Source organism: Narcine bancroftii, chromosome 4, assembly GCF_036971445.1.
Source record: "Narcine bancroftii isolate sNarBan1 chromosome 4, sNarBan1.hap1, whole genome shotgun sequence".
Classification (NCBI taxonomy): Eukaryota; Metazoa; Chordata; class Chondrichthyes; order Torpediniformes; family Narcinidae; genus Narcine; species Narcine bancroftii.
This window is the reverse complement of record NC_091472.1, coordinates 6,017,119-6,042,124: the sequence shown is the minus strand read 5'-3', so window position 1 is coordinate 6,042,124 and position 25,006 is coordinate 6,017,119. Positions and strand designations below refer to the sequence as shown.

At 46.4% G+C, this 25,006-nt stretch overlaps 1 protein-coding gene across 1 annotated transcript in view; it reads left to right on the top strand.

Moving 5' to 3' along the window:
* cd109 (CD109 molecule) overlaps nucleotides 1-25,006 on the top strand; it is a 490,209-nt gene that overhangs the window by 440,686 nt on the left and 24,517 nt on the right. The window contains exons 25-28 of the mRNA XM_069930693.1: nucleotides 2,990-3,218; nucleotides 6,860-7,031; nucleotides 11,311-11,507; nucleotides 19,465-19,620. Coding sequence (XP_069786794.1) covers nucleotides 2,990-3,218; nucleotides 6,860-7,031; nucleotides 11,311-11,507; nucleotides 19,465-19,620 — 754 coding nt within the window. The remainder of the gene's footprint in view (nucleotides 1-2,989; nucleotides 3,219-6,859; nucleotides 7,032-11,310; nucleotides 11,508-19,464; nucleotides 19,621-25,006) is intronic.

The following is a 25,006-nucleotide window of genomic DNA, read 5'->3' as shown; positions in this document are numbered from 1 at the left end:
TGAAATGGTTTTTAAAATTTAGACATGCAGCATTTCGGCCCATGAGTTCCATGCTGCCCAATTTGCGCCCGATTAACCTAGACCCCTGGTATGTTTTGAACGGTGGGAGGAAACCAGAGCCCCCATGGAAAACCCATGCAGACACAGGTAGAACATACAAATTCCTTACAGACAATGTGGGATTTGAACCCCGGTCCTGATTCTTTCTCCACGGTTGCTGCCTGAGTATCTCCAGCACTTTCTGTTTCCATCACCCCTCAGCCTTCTCGTTTCTGAAGGAAATTGTCCAGTCATTCTGATTGTTACCTGGACCTGGAACTATTCCAAGGATCACAAAATCATGGAATCTTAGAAAATTGGTGCAGGATTAGACTATTCATCACATTACAGCCCAGTACAGGGACTTCAGCCCACGATGTTGTGTTGACTCCACAACAATCTAATCTTTCCCTCCCTCACACCCATAACACGCCACTTCTCATAAATATAAGGACCTTTTGAATGCCCAGTGTGCGCCCAACTACAAGTCTTTTGAATGCCCCTATTGTAACAGCCTCCACCACCATCCCAGGCAAAATAATCTAGGTACCCACCACTTTCTGAGTTTTAAAAAAAACATACCCCTGCCATCTCCCCTACACTTTTCTCCCATCTCTTTATACAGATGTTCCCTTGTATTTGCTACTGATGCCCTGTGAAGAGGGAGCTAGCTATCCACCCTCTCTCTGCCTCTCATCCTTCTTTGCTCCAAAGAGAAATACCCCTGCTCTTCTAACCTTGCCTCATAAGACACATTCTCCAATCCAGGCAACATCCCATTAAGTCTCCTCTGTACCCTCTCCACAGCTTCCACATCCTTCCTGTAATGAGGCAACCAGAGCTGGACACAATATTCCAAGTGTGGTCTCACCAGAATTTTTTGGAGCTGTGCCATTACCTCATGACTGCTGAACTCAATCCCCTGACTAATGAAGCCCAGCTTCCCAAACTTCCTTATCAACCTACCAAAAACATACTTCTGACAACTCCCCTAAACTTGGTATTGTCCATTGCTGTCCTGGGAAAAAGTTACTGGCTTCCCACCCTATCTACGCCTCTCGTAATTTTGCACCCTAGTGGTTCTCAAACTTTTTCTTTCCACTCACATACCACTTTAAGTAATCCCTATGCCATCGATGCCATGTGATTAGTAAGGGATTGTTTAAGGTGGAATGCGGGTGGAAAGAAAAAGTTTGAAGACCACTGTTTTAATCATCCCTCATGGACTCGTTATGTGCACGGTTTCAGATCTCCAAAGCAAATGGGCCAATGACCATTTTTCTCAAGCAAATTATTTCAGTAACAATTGGGTCTAGAGCAGTGATTCTCAACCTTCCCTTCCCACTCACATCCCTCCTTAAGCAATCCCTTACTAATCACAGAGCACCGATGGCCTAGGGATTACTTAAAGTGGGATCTGAGTGGAAAGAAAAAGGTTGAGAACCACAGGGCCAGATCCTCCACTGTTAATTTCACTCCACAATATATTGTGGAGTAAAATAATTTAGATGTTGAGTAATGGAGAAGAAGGAACAATGTATTGAATCTTAGTCTGAGTCTCTTGGCAAACAAAATTAAACAAATTGAGGGTATTTATACATTGAATCTTGACATGCGTCCAAGTTGCAGGGCTACACCACACAAAAGGGCAGGTTCATTTAGGAACAATGACTGGTCTGAAAATATGATGATGAGGACATATCGTCTAACTCAGTGGGTCTCAACCTTTTTCTTTCCATTCACATCCCACTTTACGTAATCTCTATGCCATTGGTGCTCTGTGATCAGTAAGGGATTGCTTAAGGTAGAATGTGTATGGGAAGGGAAGGTTGAGAATCACTGCTCTGGACCCAATTGTGACTGAAATATTTTGCTTGAGAAAAATGGTCGTTGGCCCATTTCCTTTGGAGCTCTGAAACCGTGCACATAACAAGTCAATGAGGGAGAATTAGAACAGTGGTTTTCAAACATTTTCTTTCCACCCACATCCCACCTTAAGCAATCCTTTTCTAATCACAGAGCACCTATGGCACAGGGATTACTTAAAATAGTACGTGAGTGAAAAGGAAAAGGTTGAGTACCACTGTATGTACACCTTCAATACCATCAGGGCTGATCAAGCAGCCGCTGTCCCCTATCCCTGTGTTCTCTCCACATTCCTCGTCCCCTTTAGCCTCAAGGGCCACATCCAACTCCCTTCTGAATACACTGGATGACCCAGCCTCAACAACTGTCTGTGGTGAGGAGATCCACAGGTTCACAACTCTCTTGAGTGAAAACGTTTCTCCCCATTTCAGGCCTAAATGCTTCCCCTCCTTATCCTTAGGCCATAATGTTTGACTTTGGAATTTATCCCAGAGATTCCATCTCCTTTCTTGCAAGAGGGAGTACAGAGGAAATTCATCCTCTGACCCAGGCCTGATAAAGATTGTGTATTGTCATTGGGGACTTCATGAAGTCAGTAGAGTTTCTCAAAATATGGTTTAAATTTATTGTCAGAGTACATCCACAATATCGCATACAATTTTTTTAAATAAAAAAAAATGTTTGGATAAAAAACACAATAACAGGGCGTTTTGCCCTGCGAGCCCGTGCCGCCCGATTGACCTACCACCCCCGGTTCATTTTGGACGGCGGGAGGAAACCGGAACCCCCAGAGGAAACCCCCTGCACGCACAAGGAGGATCTACAAACTCTTCACAGACAGCGTGGGATTTGAACCCCTGTCCCAATTGCTGTCATTATAACACCGTTACACCAACCCACCGAGATTCTTTACCTGTGGGCCAGATTCTAATCACTGGTAACTCACTGCAAGTGTAGAAAGAACTCTGACAAACTGACTGCGCAAAGTCAGTCTTGCTGCAGGGGGTGCCTCAGTCCCAGTGCCCAGTGAGCTCTGATTTGAAGCGTGCACAGTGTGAGTAACACATTTTTATTTTTTTTTAAGGTTGTCGGCCTTTGTACTGAGGTGCTTCTTACAGGCGGATGAATTTCTTTACATCGACAAGAATGTGTTGGACAGGGTCATGTCCTGGATACTGAAACACCAGACAAAGAGTGGCGAGTTTCTGGAGCCGGGACAAGTGATTCATACAGAGCTACAGGGCGGACAGAATGGTCCGATCACTCTCACGGCCTACGTATTGATGGCCCTATTGGAGGGCCAGAAACACAAGGTTCCTGTGTCGTTTCCCGTACCCGATGCAGCAGTCTGCACATTTGAAGGACACTGAAAATACACTACAGATAGCTCAGGCCTTCAGACACACACCCTCACACACATACACACATACTCCCTCTCAGACACACACACACACACACATTCTCAGACATACATACACTCATAAACATCTCGCGCACACACATATACTCCCACACACTCTTATGCACACTTTCACGCACACTGACACACTCCCGCGCACCCATATTCACACACACATGCTGACACTCATACACTCTCAAGCACACTCTCACGCACACACTCACTCATGCACACTCTCTCACACATACACACACATATACTCTCACACATACATACACACTCTCTCACACACACATGCACACACTCTCACACACACACATGCACACACTCTCACACATACATATACACTTTTACCCCACACACACGCGTACGCAAACTCTCATACTCTGTCCCCTCCATCTTCAACTCCCACTGTGTTGGAAAAGCAGTCAGCCTATTAAATGCCTCATCCCACCCCCGGCTTCACTCGCTTTACCCTCCTCCCATCAGGAAGAAGATTTATGAGTGGGAAATGCAAAACCACTAGATTCAAAGGACAGTTTCTTGCTGATAGCAGATTCCTGAACGAACCTCACAATAGTAAAGTAATAGTTCATTTACTCTGTGCTAACTGATCACCCTCTGTAACTCTGCAACTTTGCCCCGTTGTACTGTTTGTTACTTGCTTTACCATGTACTAGATGTCAACTGGTCTGTTCGTAACATCCCTGTTACTGTATTTTCAGGGACCTTTTCTAAGACCCATACTCTTTGTAATTTTTTTTTAATGACCTAGACATCGAAGTAGAGGGATGGGTTAGTAAGTTTGCAGATGATTCGAAGGTTGGAGGTATTGTGTTGAAGGTTGTTGCAGGTTAGAACGGGATATAGACAGTTTGCAGAGTTGGGAGGAAAAGTGGCAGATGTTGTTCAATCCAGATAAGTGTGAGGTTATGCATTTTGGACGTTCAAATGAATGCAGAGTACAGGGTTACAGGATACTTAACAGTGTGAAAGATCAGAGGGACCTTGGGGCCCAAATCCACAGATCAAAGGTTGCTGCACAGGTTGGTAGGCTGGTTAAGAAGGCCCATGGATGCTGGGCTTCAATAATTGGGGGATTTCGTCAGGAGTCGTGAGGTGATGTTGCAGCTCTATAAATCTTTGGTGAGGCCACACTTGGAGTATTATGTTCAGTTCTGGTCACCTCATTACAGGAAGGATGTGGAAGCTATAGAGAGGGTGCAGAGGAAATTTACCAGGATGTTACCTATATTGAAAAATAAGTCTTATGAGGCAAGTTTGGCAGAGCTGGGACTTTTTGGACTGAAGAACATGACTGAATAGAAGTCTACAAGATTATGAGAGGCATAGATAAGGTAGTTGGATATCGTGCAACTGCACGAAAACCAACAAGGTCGGGTCAGATACAGCAATGAGCTCTCTGAACCCTTCTCCTTTAACAATGGCGTGAAGCAAGGCTGTGTTCTCGCACCAACCCTCTTTTCAATCTTCTTCAGCATGATGCTGAACCAAGCCATGAAAGACCTCAACAATGAAGACGCTGTTTACATCCGGTACAGCACGGATGGCAGTCTCTTAAATCTGAGGCGCCTGCAAGCTCACACCAAGACACAAGAGAAACTTGTCCGTGAACTACTCTTTGCAGACGATGCCGCTTTAGTTGCCCATTCAGAGCCAGCTCTTCACGTCCTGTTTTGCGGAAACTGCCAAAATGTTTGGCCTGGAAGTCAGCCTGAAGAAAACTGAGGTCCTCCATCAGCCAGCTCCCCACCATGACTACCAGCCCCCCCACATCTCCATCAGGCACACAAAACTCAAAACGGTCAACCAGTTTACCTATCTCGGCTGCACCATTTCATCAGATGCAAGGATCGACAACGAGATAGACAACAGACTCGCCAAGGCAAATAGCGCCTTTGGAAGACTACACAAAAGAGTCTGGAAAAACAACCAACTGAAAAACCTCACAAAGGTAAGCGTATACAGAGCCGTTGTCATACCCACACTCCTGTTCGGCTCTGAATCATGGGTCCTCTACCGGCATCACCTATGGCTTCCACCAGCGTTGTCTCCGCTCCATCCTCAACATTCATTGGAGCGCTTTCATCCCTAACGTCGAAGTACTCGAGATGGCAGAGGTCGACAGCATCGAGTCCACGCTGCTGAAGATCCAGCTGCGCTGGGTGGGTCACGTCTCCAGAATGGAGGACCATCGCCTTCCCAAGATCGTGTTATATGGTGAGATCTCCACTGGCCACCGTGACAGAGGTGCACCAAAGAAAAGGTACAAGGACTGCCTAAAGAAATCTCTTGGTGCCTGCCACATTGACCACCGCCAGTGGGTTGATATCGCCTCAAACCGTGTATCTTGGCGCCTCACAGTTCGGCGGGCAGCAACCTCCTTTGAAGAAGACCGCAGAGCCCACCTCACTGATGAAAGGCAAAGGAGGAAAAACCCAACACCCAACCCCAACCAACCAATTTTCCCCTGCAACCGCTGCCACCGTGTCTGCCTGTCCCGCATCGGACTTGTCAGCCACAAACGAGCCTGCAGCTGACGTGGACATTTACCCCCTCCATAAATCTTCGTCCGCGAAGCCAAGCCAAAGAAAACAAAAAGATAAGGTAGATAGGGCAGCAATGGCAAACACTAGATGACATCTGTACAAAGTGAAGGGAGAAAAGCTTAGAGGAGACAGCAAGGGTAATTTTATTTTACACAGAGTGTTGTGGGGTGCCTGGAATGCCTTGCCAGGGATAATGGTGGAGGGTGGATCAATAGGGGCACATAAAACATTCTTGGACAGGCACATCGATGAAAGAAAAATAGAGAGTTATGAGGTAGGGAGGGTTTCATTTTTCGTATGGGTATAAGGTCAGCACAACACGGGCCTGTACTGTGCTATAATGTTCAATATACTTGAACTTGTGGTCAGGCAGTAAAGGGAGAAACTGTGCTAATTCTTCTTGATCGCAAAGAGATGGGTCACCTCAATAAGCATTGATTTTCAGTGGGTACAGACTCTTTGTCCAACCACCTACACTAATCCAATTTACCAGTACATGGTCTGTAGCCTCTATGCGAAGCCCTGTATCTGATGAAATTTAGGAGAACAAGGGAGGGATCTCATTGAAACATTTCAAATGTTGAAAGGCGTGGACAGGGTAGATGGCGAACGGTTGCTTCCCACGGTGGGAGAATCTAGGACACGAGGGCACAATTTCAGGACTGAAGGGCATCCGCTTAGAACAGAGATGCGGAAGAATTTGTTCAGCCAGAGGGTGGTGAATTTAGAATTTGTTGCCTCAGAGAGACATGGAGGCCGGATGATTGAGTATATTTAGCGCAGAGATTGATAGGTTCTTGATTAGCCAGGGCATCAAAGGTCATGGGTAGAAGGCCGGAAAATGGGCTTGTCAGAAAATGGATCAGCTCACGATTAAATTGCAAGATGGACACGATGGGCTGAGTGGCCTATTTCTACTCCTATCTCTAACCATTCTTGTTTAAAACCCTGCCTTGTGACTAACTTCCAGAAGTGTTTCTTCTAGGAGAAAATGTTCGACCAGGTAACCGGAGCTATCTCATATCTCGAAGGCAAGGTACGAGATGGGATGAGTAGCAACTATACCCTGAGCCTTACAGCATATGCACTGACGTTAGGCGAGAGCAAACTGGCGAAGGAAGCACTTGATGAGCTGAACCGAAGAGCAGACCAACAGAGTAAGACTGAGCGACAATTATTCTGAACTAATATAAAGCTGTTTTCCGAGGTTGGAGCGGTCTTCACTTAGCGTTAAAGATCAGAGAACACTGCACGGTTAACAGAAGTTAGCGCAACACCATTATAGCACCTGAAACCTGGGTTCCAATCGGCCACTGCCTGTAAGGAGTTTGTACCCCGTGGGTTTTGTCCGGGTGCTGTACTTTCATCCCGCATTCCAAAGAGGTGCAGAGTTGGTAGTTTGTTGCTTACACTGGGGTATTTAGGCCTGTGGGCCAGAATTTCCTGTTCACCATGCTGAATGTCAGCTGTGGGAGAGTGGAGGACCAGAGGGCGCAACTTCAGGAGTGAAGGGTGTCCGCTTACAGCAGAGATGCGGGGCCGGCACGGTTAGTGTAGCGGTTAGTGCCATGCCTTTACAGCGCCAGTGATCGGGCCTGGGTTCGAATCGTGCGCTGTCTCTAAGGAATCTTCCTGGGTCCGCATAGGTATTTCCCCGGGTGGGGGGGGGGTCCACTTTCCTCCCACCGTTCGAAAGGTACTGGGGGTTGTAGGTTAATGGGGTATAAATTGGGCGGCACGGACTGTATGTTTACATTTAAAATGTAAAAGAACTTCTTTCCCAGAGGATGGAGAATCTGTGAAATTTGTTGCCACAGGCAGTTGTAGAGGTCAGGTCATCAGGGAGTATTTAAGGGAGAGATTAATAGGTTTGTGATTAGCCAGGGCATCAAGGGTCACGGAGCAGTGGAACCTGCATATGACTGAATCCTCACAAGGGCCAGAGTGTGAGGATTCTATTCCTTTCCCTCAATTCTACTGTGATGCGCCATCAATCACTCAGGAGACTATTGTGGAGAAACCAATAGGCTTTAATTCACTTGAGAACATAGCACATCCCCACTCTTTGGTTGTCCCACACTGAGCTGCAGGGGGCTGTGGAACAACCGCCTTTATACAGGAGCCTGTGGGGAGGGACCACAGGCCCAACCTGCCAATTGGCATGCTCGCCCAGATAATTATACATTGCAGTGGTTTACCACACACTGTCTCCATCACATCTGCTCCCAGGATGAGGTCTTCCATGCCAACTCATCAGATATGTCCTCCTTCTTCAAACAACGTGGCTTCCCCTCGACCACCATCAACTCTGTTCACACCCATCTATCCTACATTACCCACACAACTTCCCTGGCCTCTTCCACTCCCATGGGACAGGATACCCCTGTTCTCAGCTTTCATCCCACTAGCCTCTGCCATTGCTACCTCCTACTATGTGATCCGGCCACCAGACACTTATTCCGCCCTCTTCCCCTCTCCGCCTTCCACAGGGACCCTCATCCACTCCTCCCTTCCTACCAATCGCCCTCTTGGCACCTGTCACCGTGACCATAGGAAGTGTATCACTTGTGCCTTCACCTCCTTCTTCACCACCATTCGGGCCCCCTTTGCTTCACCTGAGTCATCCACTGCATCTGGTGCTCTCGTTGTGGTGTCCTCTACTTCAGAAAGACTGGGCGTAGACTGGGAGATCGCTTCGCTGAGCACCTCGGCTCTGTCCACCACAATAGCGGGGATCTCCCGGTACCCACCCATTTCAATTCCCTTCCCCCTTCTCATACCGACATGTCAGTCCGTGGTCTCGTGCCAGAGTGAGACTACCTGCAAATTAGCAGAACAACACCTCATCACATTGTGGGACTCCCTGATTGCAGGGAATGTTATTGGAGGACTTTGAGGTGATGAAAGGAATTGGCTAGGTGGATAACAATCAACTAATTTTCCGTGGATAGAGAAAAATGTTTCCCCCAATGGAGCCAGGGGTTGATGTCAGGAAGGTGGTTCTTCAAACATGCCAAGGCAGAGGAAATCGAGATTTCCCCTCGATTGGCTTTTGCTCCGTTAATTTAAACCCAAATGTTTTAAATTTTGAGATTCAAGATTTAGTTTATTGTCGTATAATAAAAACCGTGTCATATAACACAATATTCACTAATGGGAGAAATTGCCTGGAGCACATATCACACTCAGAAAAAGAGAAGCAAAAGACAATTCCCCACCCCCCCCCCCCCCCCACCCCCGAGTGACCAAATGTCTGCGGATTTCCTTCCAACACTTCTGCAGCCACACAGAGTCCAGTCCAAACTATCGGCAACCTGAGCTCCAGATCCAAACCTCTGGCACGGTTAGGAATCCTTCAGCGCCCTTGGAACCCTCTCACGTCCCAGTTCCGATACCTGGTTCCCAGTCTCCAGCAGTCCGCTGCCTGGTGTGAGTCCCATGACTGCAGTCTCCAGCAGCCCGCAGCTCTGTGGGTTCTCTCCTCGAGGCATGAGCAGCCCCGCCTGAAAGCCCCACGCTGGTCCGCCGCAGCAGCCACCCTTCGTGAGTCATCTCCTCTGCTTCTCCTTCTCCGACGGGGTGTGGGGGATGGCCTCCCTGCTCTCTGGCGCTCTGCACCAGTCCTCCGCTTCCTCAGTGTCTGCAATCCCTCGTGGCTGCTGCCGATCAGAGTCGCCGCCATCTTGGTCGCGAGATTTTAAATAAAACTACTATCCGCTCCTCTGATAGGCCATTTAAAGCCTGTAGGGGAGTGATGGCAAGCAGACTGGGCCGTTGAACCCCTGAGAGATCCGGTCCGAAGTGACGACCATTTGTTTGCAGCTCAATCTACTGAGTTTCTCCGGCAGTTTGAGTTTCTCCGGCAGTTTGTTGATTTGCTCCTGATGGCAAGCGCTTGCCCTCTCCGGTGGGTGCACTTTTTATAATCAGAGTTGGGTTGGACTGCTACGATCGAGGGAAGTGGGGAAGATTCGTGGAGTAGGGATGCAGGTCAGCATTAGAACTGTCTTGAAGGTTTGATTAACATCCTCGTCTCCCCTTGCTGTATGTTGGTTGGCGTTTTGGGAAATAAAACCCAGAGGTGATACTTAGATGATATTTACAAGGCCTCTATCATCGAGGATCCTCACCACCCAGGCCATGCCCCCTGCTTCTGAATGGAAGAAGGTACTGGAGCCTGAAGACCAGCACTCAGAGGACCAGAAGCAGCTTCTTTCCCTCCGCCATCGGATTTCTGAATGGTCAATGGGTCACAAACGTGGCCTCAGTTTTGCCTCTTAGCACTTTTGATTTAATTCAGGGGTGGCTCGGTCAGCGTAGCGGTTAGCGCAATGCCTTTATGGCGCCAGCGATCGGGACCGGGTTTTGAATCCCGCGCTATCTGTAAGGAGTTGTAGGTTCTCCCCGCGTCTGCATGGGTTTTCTCCTGGGGGGGGGGTGCGGTTCCCTCCCGCCATTCTAAATATACCAAGGGTATAGGTAATGGGGTGTAAATTGGGCGGCACAGACTCATGGGTCGAAATGGCCTGTTGCCAAGCTGTAGGCCTAAATTTATCAAATTATGAAAGTTTTAACAAAACAATGGATTTCGTGACATGTTCATGACAATAAGCCTGATTCTTGACTTACAAATGAGGATAAAAATTCTAACCCATACCCATTTTACAAGTAATTTTGTGTGATTAGCTTGTTCAAAGGTTCAATGATTCCTTTTATTGACACCAAATAATATATTTAAAAATAAAATATATATCATATACTCAACATTTGCCGTAAGGCAAACAAGGAGTTGCCATCAGCATTGTCCAGTGCCCCAAACAATAGGAGAAAGAGAAGCAAAGGAGAGACCCTTCAAGGTCACTGAGTGTCCATAGATTCGCCTCCCACAGCCTCTGCAGCCCCACAGATTCCTGTTCAAACAATCAATAACCCGAGCTCCAGGTCCAAATCTCCAATCAGCTTTCAACTCCCTTCAGGAGCCCTTCTTTCCCTCGGCACCCTCTCAAATCTCGGCTCCAATATCTGGTTCCCACGTTGCAGTCGGCAACTGCCCGCAGCCTGGGTGGGTCCATCAGCCGCAAGCCACCAGCAGGCCGCAGCCCGGGTGGGTGTCCATCAGCTACTGACCCCTTCACTGGTCTACAACCGTGGCCACCGTCCTTCAGGGTCATCTCCTCCACTTCTCCTTCTAAGCAGGAGGTGTTTTCTGATCAAGTCCACGATAAATCAGTAACATCAGATGCTGGAAACATCCTACAGGTCGGACAGCAACTGTGGAGATAGAAAGTGCTAATGTATCAGGTGGACAACCCTTGTTAAATCAGTTGCGCTTTACTTAGGGCTCTGCTGCAGGGCACACGTTGGCAGAGGACCTCCTCAGTGCCGGAACTCAGAGTTAACGTCCTCCTGGTTGTTTCCCACTCCCTATTTCCGCAGATGGCGTGAAGTTCTGGTCATCTCCCGTGAACCGACCATCCCGGTGGTGGGCAGAGAAGGCCCTCTCGTCAGATGTTGAAATCGCTGCCTATGCCCTGTTGTCGCACCTGAGGCAAGAGAGACTGACGGAAGGCATTCCCATCATGCAGTGGCTCAGTCTGCAGAGGAATCAGCTCGGAGGCTTCTCCTCCACCCAGGTACATGTGCACCTGATCTGGTGGCCGTCGTCCCTGTGGCATACATATTCTCACATTGTGCCATAGAATGGCGAGACCATTTGGCCCATGGTTCCCATTCTGGCTCTTTGAATGCACCCGTCAAATTAGTCTTGAGGCCTGCTTTTTTTCACCAGTAATCCAATTGCCTTTTGAAAGCTAATGAGACAGTGAGAGTTCATCCACATTGCAAAGATACCCCACCCTTTCGGTGAGGGAATGTCTCCTCGCGTCAGTCCCTTGACTGAAGGTGGGAGACCCTCGCTCTTGGCTCCTGAAACCAGCAGGCACATCACCTCCTTTTCTGCCTGGCCGAGCCTTCCTGAATTTTGCTTACTGCTTGTCCTTGTTCAAGGTACAGAATCGAGCTTACTCCATCCCTCCTCCCACGGCAGACCCAGTATTGAGAGGGACGGTTTGGTGTGGTCTCACCATATCCTGATAGGATTGTAGTGAGACATCTGGCTCCGAAATCCTTGAGCAATAAGCCATGCAGCCATGCAGTCATAGACACGTACAGCAGAGAAGAAGGCCCTTTGGCCCACTGTATCATGTTGTAATGGATTTGTGTTTAAAGTTAAAATCTTTAGTTATAAAATATTTATGTCCTTGTTAAAATAAGTTAGAGAGTTAAATATATTTCTAGTGAGGGGATTGTGGGGCTGGATACAGGGTCATACACAGGTCGCAGTACATTTGCAGAAAAACTGTGGCACAAAGAGAAAGCTCAGTTGGAGTCGACGGATCTGGAAAAACGAAGCCATAAAAACTGAAGGAGTACTCTTACTTGAAACTCAAGTACCAGACGTGGTTCTTAAGAGCATTTTAAAAAATCTACAACCGGCATTATTCTGGCAGCTGTTTCAAACCTCAAGCATCATTTGGAATGACCTGTGTAGACTTCCCGACATCGTAAACCACTTAAGCCTCTTGGAGATCAGATGTGTTTATGGATTCGAGGTAGTTTTGAAGAAAGGCAGGAGGTTTTGCAGAAATGAAACTAAAACCGTGGTGATGTCACATCACAAGATGTCAGAAAACCATAAACTGAAGGCAACAAGACATCTTGGACACCAATGAAGAAGATTAACTTTCCTGTGCAAAGACAGGATTGAAACAGTAGATTCAGGAAAGAGAGGGAGGTGCTGTTCTATGTTGTATCATCCTTATCATAGGAGATACACAACGTAAGTGGCTTTAAAATAAGTAAGGCCCCTTTCACACTTGCCAGTGATCCCAGGAATCGAACAGCAATCGGTCTTTAAAGTGGCAAATGTGAAAGCAAAATCTGCTCAACGCCGGCGTCAGATAATGACATCTCATGCCGGGGATTGACGGCATCAACCCCAAGTACGGACCCCAGCATCTGCAGACACCAGCGTTTGAGATGAGGCAAGTGTGAAACAGGCAGCAACATTGCAGGCGCTTCTGATTAAAAGTAGAACAGACCAAATGCCGGGGATAAACCCTTGCAAGTGTGAAAACATTCAGTGTCCCAGTTAGGAGTGGTCTAGTGTGAAAGGCCAAACCCCCATTCCTATCTCAGGATTCTGAATGGCCGCTTTACTGGGATGCAAGTGTGAAAGGGGCTTAAGACTACTTCCAACTGCACTTTTAAGAAAAGAGAAGCAGTGTCATTCATGTCTAGAAGATGGTCACCACCTGTTTGAAGAATAATCTCTCTGAAAGACAGCTCATCCAGAGACTTGTGAGTTTAAAGAGATTTGAAGATATAATGTTTAAAAGTGCTTCATAATCACTTCTAAACTGCGATTTAAAGAGATCCTCAAGTTCCACAAGATGTTTAAAACTGGATTTTAAAATTGACCTTTTCAGAATCAAGCTTAAACTATAATGGTTTGGAATTTAACACACTCACGCACATACACACACACAAATATACAATTGCGCACAGCGGAGTTAGAGATAGAGTTAAGTTTAGAGATGAGTAAGAAATGTTATTAATAGTTAATAAAAACTATTGCATTTACCATTGGTGAATTTTGCATTGCTTTTCCTTTGTTACATACTAATAAGATTATATTAGTTCGTAACAAAGTCCATCCATGATTCCTTAGATTAGTCACCTAAAATTATTTGTCACATATCTCATACGTCATTCTGACCAAAACAAAATTAAACCCTTCTTGCCTTGTAGTATTTTTCTTTCATCCATGTGTCTGTCTAAAATCTTTGACAACAAATTCCATAGATTCACCACCCTCTGGCTGAAGAAATTCCTCTGCATCTCTGTACTAAGTGGACGACCTTCAGTCCTGAAGTTGTGCCCTCTTTTCCTTGACTCTCCCACCAGGGGAACCAACATTAGAACATAGAACACTACAGCACACTACAAGCCCTTCAGCCCTCGATGTTGTGCCAACCCATATAGTCCTTAAAAAATATACTAATCCCTCCCTACCCCGTAACCTTCTATTTTCCTTCCATCCATGTGCCCGTCTCAGAGTCTCTTCAATGCCTCCAATGTTCCAGCCTCCACCACCACCACCCCTGGCAAGGCATTCCAGGCCCCCACAACTCTGAGTAAAAAACCTACCCCTGATGTCTCCCCTAAATTTCCCTCCCTTCACTTTGTACACATGTCCTTTGCTGTTTGAGATTTGTGCCCAGGAGAAAAAAGGTGCTGGCTGTCCACCATCTCAGATTCTTGTAGACCTCTATTAAGTCAGCTCTCATCCTTCTTCACTCCAAAGAGAAAAATTCTTGCCCTGCTAAACCATGCCTTATAAAACTTACTTTCCAATCCAGGTAACATCCTGGTAAATCTCCTTTGTACCCTCTCCATAGCTTCCACATCCTTCCTGTAATGAGGTGACCAGAACTTAACACAATACTCCAAGTGTGGTCTCACCAAAGATTTAAGGAGTTGCAACATGTCCTCTCTACTCTTGAACTCAATCCCTCCATTAATGAATCCCAGCATCCCATAGGCCTTCTTAACTATCCTATCAACCTGCGTGGCAACCTTAAGAGATGTATGGATTTGGACCTCAACATCCCTCTGTTCCTCCTCATTGTACTCAGTTTTCTGGTTTGGCCTTCTAAAATGCATCGCCTTGTAGCGACTGTGTAGCTGACCGAGTGGGCGCTCAGCGCAGTAAAACGAACCGTCACCATCAGTGCAGTGCATGGACTTAACTAAGAGCTGGCAGGCAAGCAGTACTGAGTGCCAAGGGATGGCACATTGATCAGCTGGGGCCCCTGCTGAAAGGCACGGGACATTAACAAGTCTCAATTTAAACCTGCTGGTCCAGTGGATCAGCAGTTGTCCCTTAACACGGTCCCACCTTGTCCCGTGGAGCAGGGAATAAAAGCCACTTGTAAAGCGTCAATAAACCAGTCTTTGGTTGACTAGCCTAGTGTGTGATTGCTTTTTTCTCAGTAGCTCTACTGTAGTAGCCACTACAATTGGTGATCCCGACAGCAAGATTCAAGTGAAACTTGAATCTCGAGTCATAATGGGCGCAGCTGCCGCCACGGCAGCCGTTAACGCAGTTGGACTTCACTTACCTCCTTTCTGGACCCAACAACCTGGGGTTTGGCTTCTTCAGGCTGAAACCCAGTTTCAGCTATGGGGTGTAACAGAGGAGGACCCGAAATTCTAGCATGTCATGGGCGCCTTAGATGCCGCCACTGCAGCTCGGGTAAGCAAATTCATTGCCAATCCCCCAGCAGAGAACCAGTGCACCAGGTTCCGCCAGTTTCTCCGAGATACACTGGAGATGTCGAGACATGAACGTGGCATGAGACTTTTGAATATGAAAGGTCTGGGTGATAGGAATCCATCGGATCTAATGAATTAAACGCCTGCATTGGTGGATGGTCATTCTCATTGCCTGATTTTTGAAACCATATTCCTATCAAAGCTGCCAGCCCGTGTTTCCCTACCCATTGCTAACATGGATTTCAGCCATCCTCATGACATAGCGCGAGAGGCCGACCGGCTCTATCGTACTCCAACCCAGGAAACTATTCAAATACAGCCTGTTTTGGCAGCTGGTACAATTCCCACATCCTGCGAGCCTCCTGTCGCCGCAGTGCAGTCAAAAAAAGAGGAATTTGTCGATGTACATCCAGAATGGATTTTTTTAACATTGCCGTTGGGGAAAAAAATGCCTGTAAATGTGTTCACCCATGCGCCTATCACAAGAAAAGGGCGGGAAACACCAAAAACCAGCTGCCAGTCATAGCCTCGGCAGCTGGTATAAATATAGGCCTTTTATTTCTTCAAGACGACAAAGGTAAACACAAATTTCTTGTGGATACTGGTGCTGAAGTCAGTTTACTCCCACCAACCTATTTTGAAAGAACACATAAGCAGGAACACCTGGCCCTTCGAGCGGCAAATGGAACTACCATTCCCAGCTTTGGAACTCGATAAATCACCACTGGCGTAGGAGGAACCACATTCCATTGGAATTACATCTTGGCTTCTGTCACTCAGCCCATACTGGGTGCCGACTTTCTCCGGTCCCATGACTTGCTAGTGGATGTGAAACAGAGGAAATTGGTTCAAGCCACCACCTTTCAAACATACCCATTGGCATGCAGCAATGGGAGAGTTTCCCAGCTTGGAGTGCATACGCTGGACAAGACTACCTATACTGCCCTGCTCAATGAGTTTCCTCATATTCGCACTCCCAATTTCAATGCCTCAAAAAGAGTCCATGGTGTGTCTCATTACATAAACACTTCAGGTCCACCAATTCATGCCATGGCTTGTCATTTCCTCCCCCCCCCCCCGATAAACTGGTAGAGGCAAAAGCAGAATTTATGGCAATGGAGGAGTTGGGTATCGTTCGATGCTCCAACAGTCCTTGGGCATCACCATTACACATGGTACCAAGAAAACAGGTGGATGGAGACCCTGCAGTGATTACCATAGGCTTAATGATGTCACTACACCCATGTACCCAATTCCTTATATACAAGATTTCACCACCCATCTGCATTATTGCCGCATACTCTCCAAGGTTGATCTGATAAAGGGATATCAGCAGATACTGATTCATGAGGACGACATTCCCAAAACGGCAATTATTACCCCGTTCGGACTTTTTGAATTTCTTAGAATGCCGTTTGTATTAAAGAACGCCGCACAAACTTTCCAGCGGCTGATGGATGCTCTAGGCAGGGATTTGGACTTTACATACATTTACTTGGATGACATCCTTGTAGCAAGTCGAAATGAGCAAGATCACCGCCTGCATTTGCGCCACCTTTTCCAACGGCTCCAAGACATTGGTATAACCATCAACCCTGACAAATGTCAATTTGGCAGATCAACCATGGAGTTCTTGGGGCACAAAATCACAGCGGACGGCATATTCCCATTATCAAACAAGGTAGACACCGCCCATACCTTCTCCAAACCTATCATCGTCAAAGGTCTACAGAAGTTTTTGGGAATTATAAACTTTTATCACGTTTATTCCCGGACCTGCTGACATCCTGCAACCTCTGTTTAACATTGTCTCCACCAAACACCAGAACATTATCTGGACCTTGGAGGCGGAGGTCATGTTTATGTCCACCAAAGAAGCATTGGGCCAAAGCGCTTGCACATCCCAACCCTGAAGCTACTTTGATGCTTTGCACCGACGCCTCAGGGACAGCTGTGGGTGCTGTTCTTGAACAGGGCATCAATGGCCATTATCAACCCTTTGCCTTCTTCAGTCGCCATTTAAGACCAGCCATTTAAGTAAACTATAGCACCTTTGATCAGGAACTGTTGGCGCATTATATCTAGCCACATGGCACTTCCGTTATATCTTGGAAGGTAGATATTTCACTGCATTTACAGATCATAAACAATTAATTTTTGCCTTGCAATGACAGCAATGCCATTTGTCCAATATTTCAGAATTCACTACGGACATACGCCACCTTTCAGGAAAAGACAATCTAATCACGGATATGCTGTCTACCATATTCAAGGTGGAATCAATATTGCTTCCACCGACAGCTTAAATCTGTGCTTAAGGCCCGACTCACTGGCACCAACTGGGTCAATGGGTTACCATGGGTTCTGCTAGGGGTACGCACGGCTCCAAAAGAAGACTTGTCTGCATCATCTGCAGAGTTGGTGTATGGTGCAGCTCTTACAGTTCCAGGAGAGGTTCATTTCACAGCCAACTCTGACCTGGATGTCCTTCAAAAACTCCACAGTCGTATTGCTAACAGCAAGCCAACTTCTACCAGCAGGCATGGCAACCCTAAACATCAAGTGCCCCCATCAATCCTGAACGCTGACTTCGTATTCATTTGTAGACAGGTCCCAGGGGTACCATTACAAAAACCATATGAAGGACCGTTCCGCGTCATTAAGAGAGACGGAGTCGTGTACATCTTGGACACTGGGGGACATTCACAACTATTCAGCATAGACAGACTTAAGCCCGCTCGTACGGACCCTACTAATCAGTGCCTCAGCCCAGACGACGTGGGCATCCACCTAAGTCGTGCGTGACTGGCGTTTTAATTACGGAGATGATTCAGGGGGGTTGATGTAGTGGCTGTGTAGCGGGCAGAGCAGGCACTCAGTGCGGTAATGCGAACCTCCACCATCAGTACAGTTCACGGACTTACCTAAGGGCTGGCATGCTCGCGGTACTGAGTGCCAAGAGACGGCACGTTGATCAGTTGGGTCCCCTGCTGAAAGGCATGGAACGTTAACAAGTCTCAATTTAAACCTGCTGGTCCCGTGGACCAGCAGCTGTCCCTTAACAAGGTCCCACCTTGTCCCGTGGAGCCTGGAACAGGCAGGGAATAAAAGCCACTTGTAAAGCTTCAATAAACCAGTCTTTGGTTGACTAGCCTAGCATGTGATTGTTTTTTTTTTCTCAGTAGCTCTACCGTAGTAGCCGCTACAACCTCACACTTATCTGTATTGAATTCCATCTGTATCCTGTCTATATTCTTCTGTAACCATCAACAACCTTCAGCTCCATCCACAACTTCTCCACCTTTGTATCATCTGCAAACTTCCTAACCCAACCTTCCACTACTTCATCTACTGTGGGTCATTTATAAAGATTATAAAGAACAAGGGTCCCAGGACAGATCCTTTGAGCACTCCACTAGTCACCGACCTCCAGGCAGAATACGTTCCTTCCACTACTACTCTCTGCTTTCTTCCTGCAAGCCAATTTTTTATCCACACGGTCAAGGTTCCACTGATCCCATGCCTCGTGACTCTGAACGAGTTTCTTATGGGGGACCTTGTCAAATGCCTTACTAAAATCCATGTGGACCACATCTACTCCTTTTTTTTACCTCCTCAAAATACTTAATTAGGCTTGTAAGGCACGACCGTCCCTTCACAACGCCACACTGACTAGCTCTGAGCAGACTGGACTTCTCCAAATACTCACGGTTCCTCTCCAATAGTTTGCACACCACTGACGTAAGACTCAGCGGTCTATAATTCCCAAGATTTTCCCTATTACCTTTTTTACACAAGGGGAGCACCTTTGCCATTCTCTGAACCTCTGGCACCTCCCCTGAGGCCAAGGAAGATTCAAAGATCATAGGCAATATTCCAGCTACCTCTTCTCTCCCTTCCCACAGCAACCTGTGCTATATTGTGTCTGGCCCTGGCAACTTATCAATCTGAATGCTTTGAAGAATATCCACACTTCCCCTTCCATATTCTCAACATAATCTAGCACAGAAATATGTTCTATTCTGACCTCATCCTGATCAAGGTTCTTTTCTCTGAAGAAAAATGCAACACCTCACCTCTCTCTCCAATAAATTCCAACAACCATTCCTCTGCCCAATCGATCAAGATCCTGCTGCACCCTTTGGCACCCGTCTACACTCTCTACAATACCAAACACTTTAGCCTCATCCACCAATTGTGTGTACTCTTCCCAGATTTGCGTGACAGGGACCTTTGTTTCTGCTCTCATTACAGGACACAGTGGTGGCTCTCCAAGCCCTGTCCCAGTTTGCCGCTCAGATCATCGTTCCTACGACGGACCTGGTGGTGTCAGTCAGTGGATCCGGGCTCAGCGTCCCATCAACCTTCACCATCTCCTCCAAAAACCTGTTCGTCCTCCAATCCGTACAGGTACTTGTTGCTGGCTTGTGGTCTGGTACAACAGGAGCTGAGTTCAGGAAGGAAATGGAAAGAAATATTGGAGTCATAGAGTCAAGGAATCACAATTCTACAGCAAGGAAGCAGGCCCTTTGGCCCATCTTGGGCATGTTGGTTAAGCTGGTCCCATTGCCTGTATTTGGCTCAGATTCTTCTAACCTTTTCCTATCCACACACCTATTAAGATGTCTTTTGAATGTCATAATTATCCCCTTCCACTTCTACTTCCTCTGGCAGCTCATTCCACACACCCACCACCCTCTGTGTGAGGAGGGTAACCCTCAGGTATGGTATTAGCATGGATAGAGGATTGGTTAACCAATAGAAAGCAGGGAGTTGGGATACAGGCGTGTTTTACTGGTTGGAAATTGGTGGTGGGCAGGGTGCTGCAGGGGTTAGTACTTGGCCCACAACTGTTCACGATATATATTCATGATCAGGAAGTGGGGGGTGGGGGGATAGAATGTAGTGTAACTAAGTTTACTGATGACCTGGGAATACAGAAATATAATTCCCTGAAAGTGGTGTCACAGGTGGATAGGGTTGTAAAGAGAGGTTTTGGCATATTGCCCTTCATAAATCAAAGTATTGAATACAGGAGTTGGGATGTTAATGGTGGTTGTATAAGACATTGGTGAGGCCAAATTTGGAGAATTGTGTGCAGTTCTGGTCGTCTAACTACAGGAAGGATATCAGTAAGATTGAAAGAGTGCAGAGAAGATTTATTCGGATGTTTCCCGGACTTCAGGAACTGAGTTACAGGAAAAGGTTAAACAGGTGAGGTCTTTATTCCCTGGAGTGTAGAAGAATGAGGGGAGATTTGATCGAGCTATTTAAAATTATGAGGGGGACAGACAGAGTAAATGGAGGTTGGCTTTTTCCACTGAGGGGAGATGAGGTACAAACCTGAGGACATGGGTTAAGAGTGAAAAGTGAAAAAGTTTAGGGGGAACATGAGGAGGAACTTCTTCATACAGAGCGTGGTGGGAGGAAGGAATGAGCAATCAGCTAAGGTGGTGAATGTGGGCTAAGTTTTAACATTTAAGAGGAATTGTGAATGGGAGAGGTATGCTGGGCTATGGATTGGGTGTGGGTCAACAGGACTAGGCAAAAAAGAAATGGCTCGGCACAGACTAGAAGGACCAAAGAAGCCTGTTTCTGTGCTGTAGTGTTCTATGGACACTAAATCAAGTGGAAAAGCAAATTGTGCAGAGGATACGGAGAATCTGCAGAGAGATGTGGATAGGTTAAGTAAGTGAGCAAAGCTCTGGCAGATGGAGTACTATGTGGGGGAAAGTGTTTGTGCATGAATCACAAAAGGTTAGTTTGCAGGTGCAGCAGGTTATGCAAAGGGCAAATGGAGTATTGGCCTTCATTTCCAGAGGGATTGAATTTAGGAGTGGGGATGTGATGCTGTAACTGTACAAGGTACCGGTGAGGCCACATCTGGAGGACTGCGTGCAAGTCTGGTCTCCGTCCTTGAGGAAGGATGTCCTGGCTTTGGAGGCGGTGCAGAAGAGGTTTACCAGGTCGATTCCTTAGTTGACGGGTTTAGCCTATGAGGAGACATTGAGTCTACTAGGGTTGTACTCACTGGAATTTAGAAGAAAGAGGGAAATCTTATAGAAACGTAAACAATCATAAAAGGGCATTAGATAAGATAGAGGTAGGTAAGTTGTTTCCATTGGTGGAGGAGACCAGAACTGGGGGACATCGCCTCAGGATTCAGGGGAGTAGATTTAGAACGGAGATGAGGAGGAACTGCTTTTCCCAGAGGGTGGGGAATCTGTGGAATTCACTGTCCATTGAAGCAGTGGAGGCGAACTCAGTAAGTATATTTAAGACAAGGATGGATAGATTTTTACACAGTTGGGGAATTAAGGGATATGGGAAAAGGCAGGTCGGTGGAGATAAGCCCATCACCAGATCAGCCGTGATTACATTGAATGCCGGAGAAGGCTCGATGGGCTGGATGGGCGACTCCTGCTCCTATTTCTTATGTTTCTTTTGTCCTTTTTAAATATTTCCCCTCCGATGTTAAGCCTATTTCCTCTCATGTTAGATTTTCCCTATCTATCCCTTCATGATTTTTATAAACCCCCTATACCAGCCTCCCAAAGGCTTCCACACTCTGAGCAGAAAAGTCCGAGTCCGTCCAGAATCTCTTTATATCTCAAGCCCTGGTAACGTTCTGGTGAATCTTGTTCTTCACGCTTGAACCTCAAGATTCAATTTATTGTCATGTAATTTTAAAAAGTGCTATATTACAACAAATTCGCTTTTGCCTGTCATAAGGCAGACAGATTCACCCTTGGCAGAAATTGCCTGAAGCGCCTCAGACAGTCAGAGAGAATCCACTCAGAGTCACCGCGTGTCCATGGATTCGCCTCCGGCGCTCCGGCAGTTACAGAGTCCAGTCCAAACCAACAGCAGCCCAAGCTCCAGACCCGAATCTCCGAAACCATCAGGACCTTTCAGCGCCATCGGCCCCCCTCTCGCATCCCGGTTCTGATACTCGGCACCCCCTTCAGCCAGTTTTGAATCGGCCCCCAGCAGACCGCAGCCTGGTGTGAACCCCTTGTCCGCAGTCTCCGACGGCCCACTGCCTGCGTGTTTCTTCAAATGCAGAACCCCTCTCTGGTCTGCTGCCGAGGTCACCGTCCCCATGGGCCATCTCCTCTGCTTCTCACTCAAATGGGGGATGGTCTCCCCATTTTCTGGTACCCTGCACCAGTCCTCCACATTCCTGTAGTCTGCAACCCCTCATGGCTGCCTCCGATCAGAGGTGCTGCCATCTTGGGCGCAGACCCCCACAGTCACAGTATTTTTAAATAAACCTACTGCTGGCTGAAGTATCAGTGGGAATTGCTAGGAATCTGGAGTCGAATTAAAATCAGAATTTATTGTCATGGAATTCAATGTTTTACAGGTGCAGATAAAATTAAACAAATTAGTGGAAAATAAGAAAACGTGAGGTAGTGTCTGTGGTTCAATGACCATTCAGAAATCTGATGATTTTATAACTATATAACAATTTACAGTAGGGAAACAGGCCCTTCTAGTCGGCACTGACTTATATGAAACTCCACTAGTTCCACCTACCTACTCCCTGCCCATAACCCTCCAACCCCCTCACATCCATTTACTCTTCCAACCTCCTCTTAAATGACAAATACCTCTTCCAGAAGGTCATTCCACTCAGCCACCCCTCTCTGAGTGAAGAAGTTTCCTCTTACGTTATTTTTAAAGTTTTCCCCCCTAACCCTTAACTTATGACCCCTCGTTCCAATCTCTCCTACCCTCAAGGGGAAGAGCTTATTCACATCTACTCCCCTCTTAATTTAAAATACCTCTATCAAATTCCCCCCTCAACCTTCTACGCTCCAGTGAATAAAGACCCAGTCTACTCAATCTTTCTCCATAATCTTTCTCCATATTCTAGATACTGCAATCTGGGCAACATTCTAGTAAATCTTCTCGGCACCATTTTGGAGACCAGAACTGCACACAATATTCAAAACTTGGCCTCCTTTTTTCTCACTGAACCATAAATAGGTTTACTGAAGTCGCCTCAACTGCTTCCCTGGGCAAAGAATTCCATGGATTCACAACTCTCTTGGAAAAACAGTTTTTCCTCATCTCCGTCTTAAATCTGCTCCCTTGAATCTTTTGGCCGTGTCCCCTAGCTCTGGTCTCACCTACCAGTGGACTTGTGGAAGTCAGCCTGCGCTGAAAGGAAATCAGACGACAGAATAGAGCACAGAGCAAAATATCACTTTGAAGTATACAGATCGTTATTTCAGTTATAATCAATTCGTATATGGGAAGTGAGTAAAGACTAACCAGCAGAGGTTAATTTCTGACACTTGTCTGAAGAACTTTAGCTCTCACTCGAAAGATACCGAGATTTCATTCTATATTTATACAAATTCAAATGGGAAAGGTGTAGATGTGACCCCGATCTTTGCATTACATCAATTTATCATTTAAAAAAATGTTCTCAGTTTGAACAGCCTCAAATACCTGTTTTCTGATGTTTATCTTATACAGAAGAATGGTATGCGTTTTTGTCTGGTAAATAATCAACATTACCTTGAAGGATACAATTTTAATGATGTTTTTGCCAGCTTTATTTCAATTTTAATGATGTTTATGCCAGCCATCTCTCATCTCTGTCTTAGTGAGGCCTCCAATCTCTTTTCTTCAGAGTTTGCAAAATGAGTTCAGCCATTTTATAATTATAAAATGCCTTCTAAATCTAACAGCAAAAGATTTAATCTATACTTCCACACTCCCTCCTTTTTATCATTTGATGCTAATTTACATTGAGTGGGAGATACCCGTGCCAGTATGGCTGTACAGTAAACCTTCGTGCACGTAACAGTAGCACAGAAGTCAACCAATACTGTGGCTAGTATCACAATTATATTTAAGATCTATGACCACCCGCCGCTCCATGATCCTCCGAATATCTACTTTAGCCAAGCAAACTACCCTTCTGTCCCATGAGATCCTGTCTAAAACTGTTTTAACTTATCATGGATATCCAGTATTGCTTTGGAGATATTAAAGGATTCACCTTTGACCTTAGTGATGCACTTATCTCTGACAATGGCACATTCACTACCCTGGGTAGCTAACTGGTAATCCACTGCATTTCAGGTTTGTTGTTCGAAAAGTTTCAATTCCACCAGCTCAACGAGCAGCCTCCAACCCTGCCATTGTCTCATTGCCCAACGCTGTCAAACCACAGACTGTTGCGATACTTCGTAGCCATTGGATACGTAGCTGAGCACTCCCCATCTAATGACGGACCCTGGGGTTTTTGGACTCTGATGGTCCGCACAGAATTCCTTTGTCACTCCTCGGGCCATGATCCGTCTTCTGGCTTGAACGTTCACAGGGCACGGGACTCCTCAAGGTCCTAATGACCCCATGGCAAACAAGGCGGGGAGACTACTTCCTGTAATGGCGGACGTAAAAGTCCCATTAAAAATAAATACATATCCTTTCTTTAACCAATAATCGAAAGACGTCGTTAGGCCCTACTGTCCTCCACATGTTTATATCCTTACTTCCCCTTATCTGTTCCAAAATCCATTCTATCACTTTCTATATAGGTTAGGGGTGGGTCTGAGGGGATACCTCCCGTTGAGTTGGTTAGAATAGGGAATAGATTCAACAGCTATTAACATCCATCTTATCAACATACAAGTAAGAAACATTTAAAAAGTTTTTATGCTTCTGCCCCAAATTTCTCTTTTCAGTCACGACTCCATTATTCAGTTCGAATATCAAGGCGACAAGAGGCAATAACAATGAAGTTCCTGTATTCCAGATGGGCCTTTTTCCTTAGGTC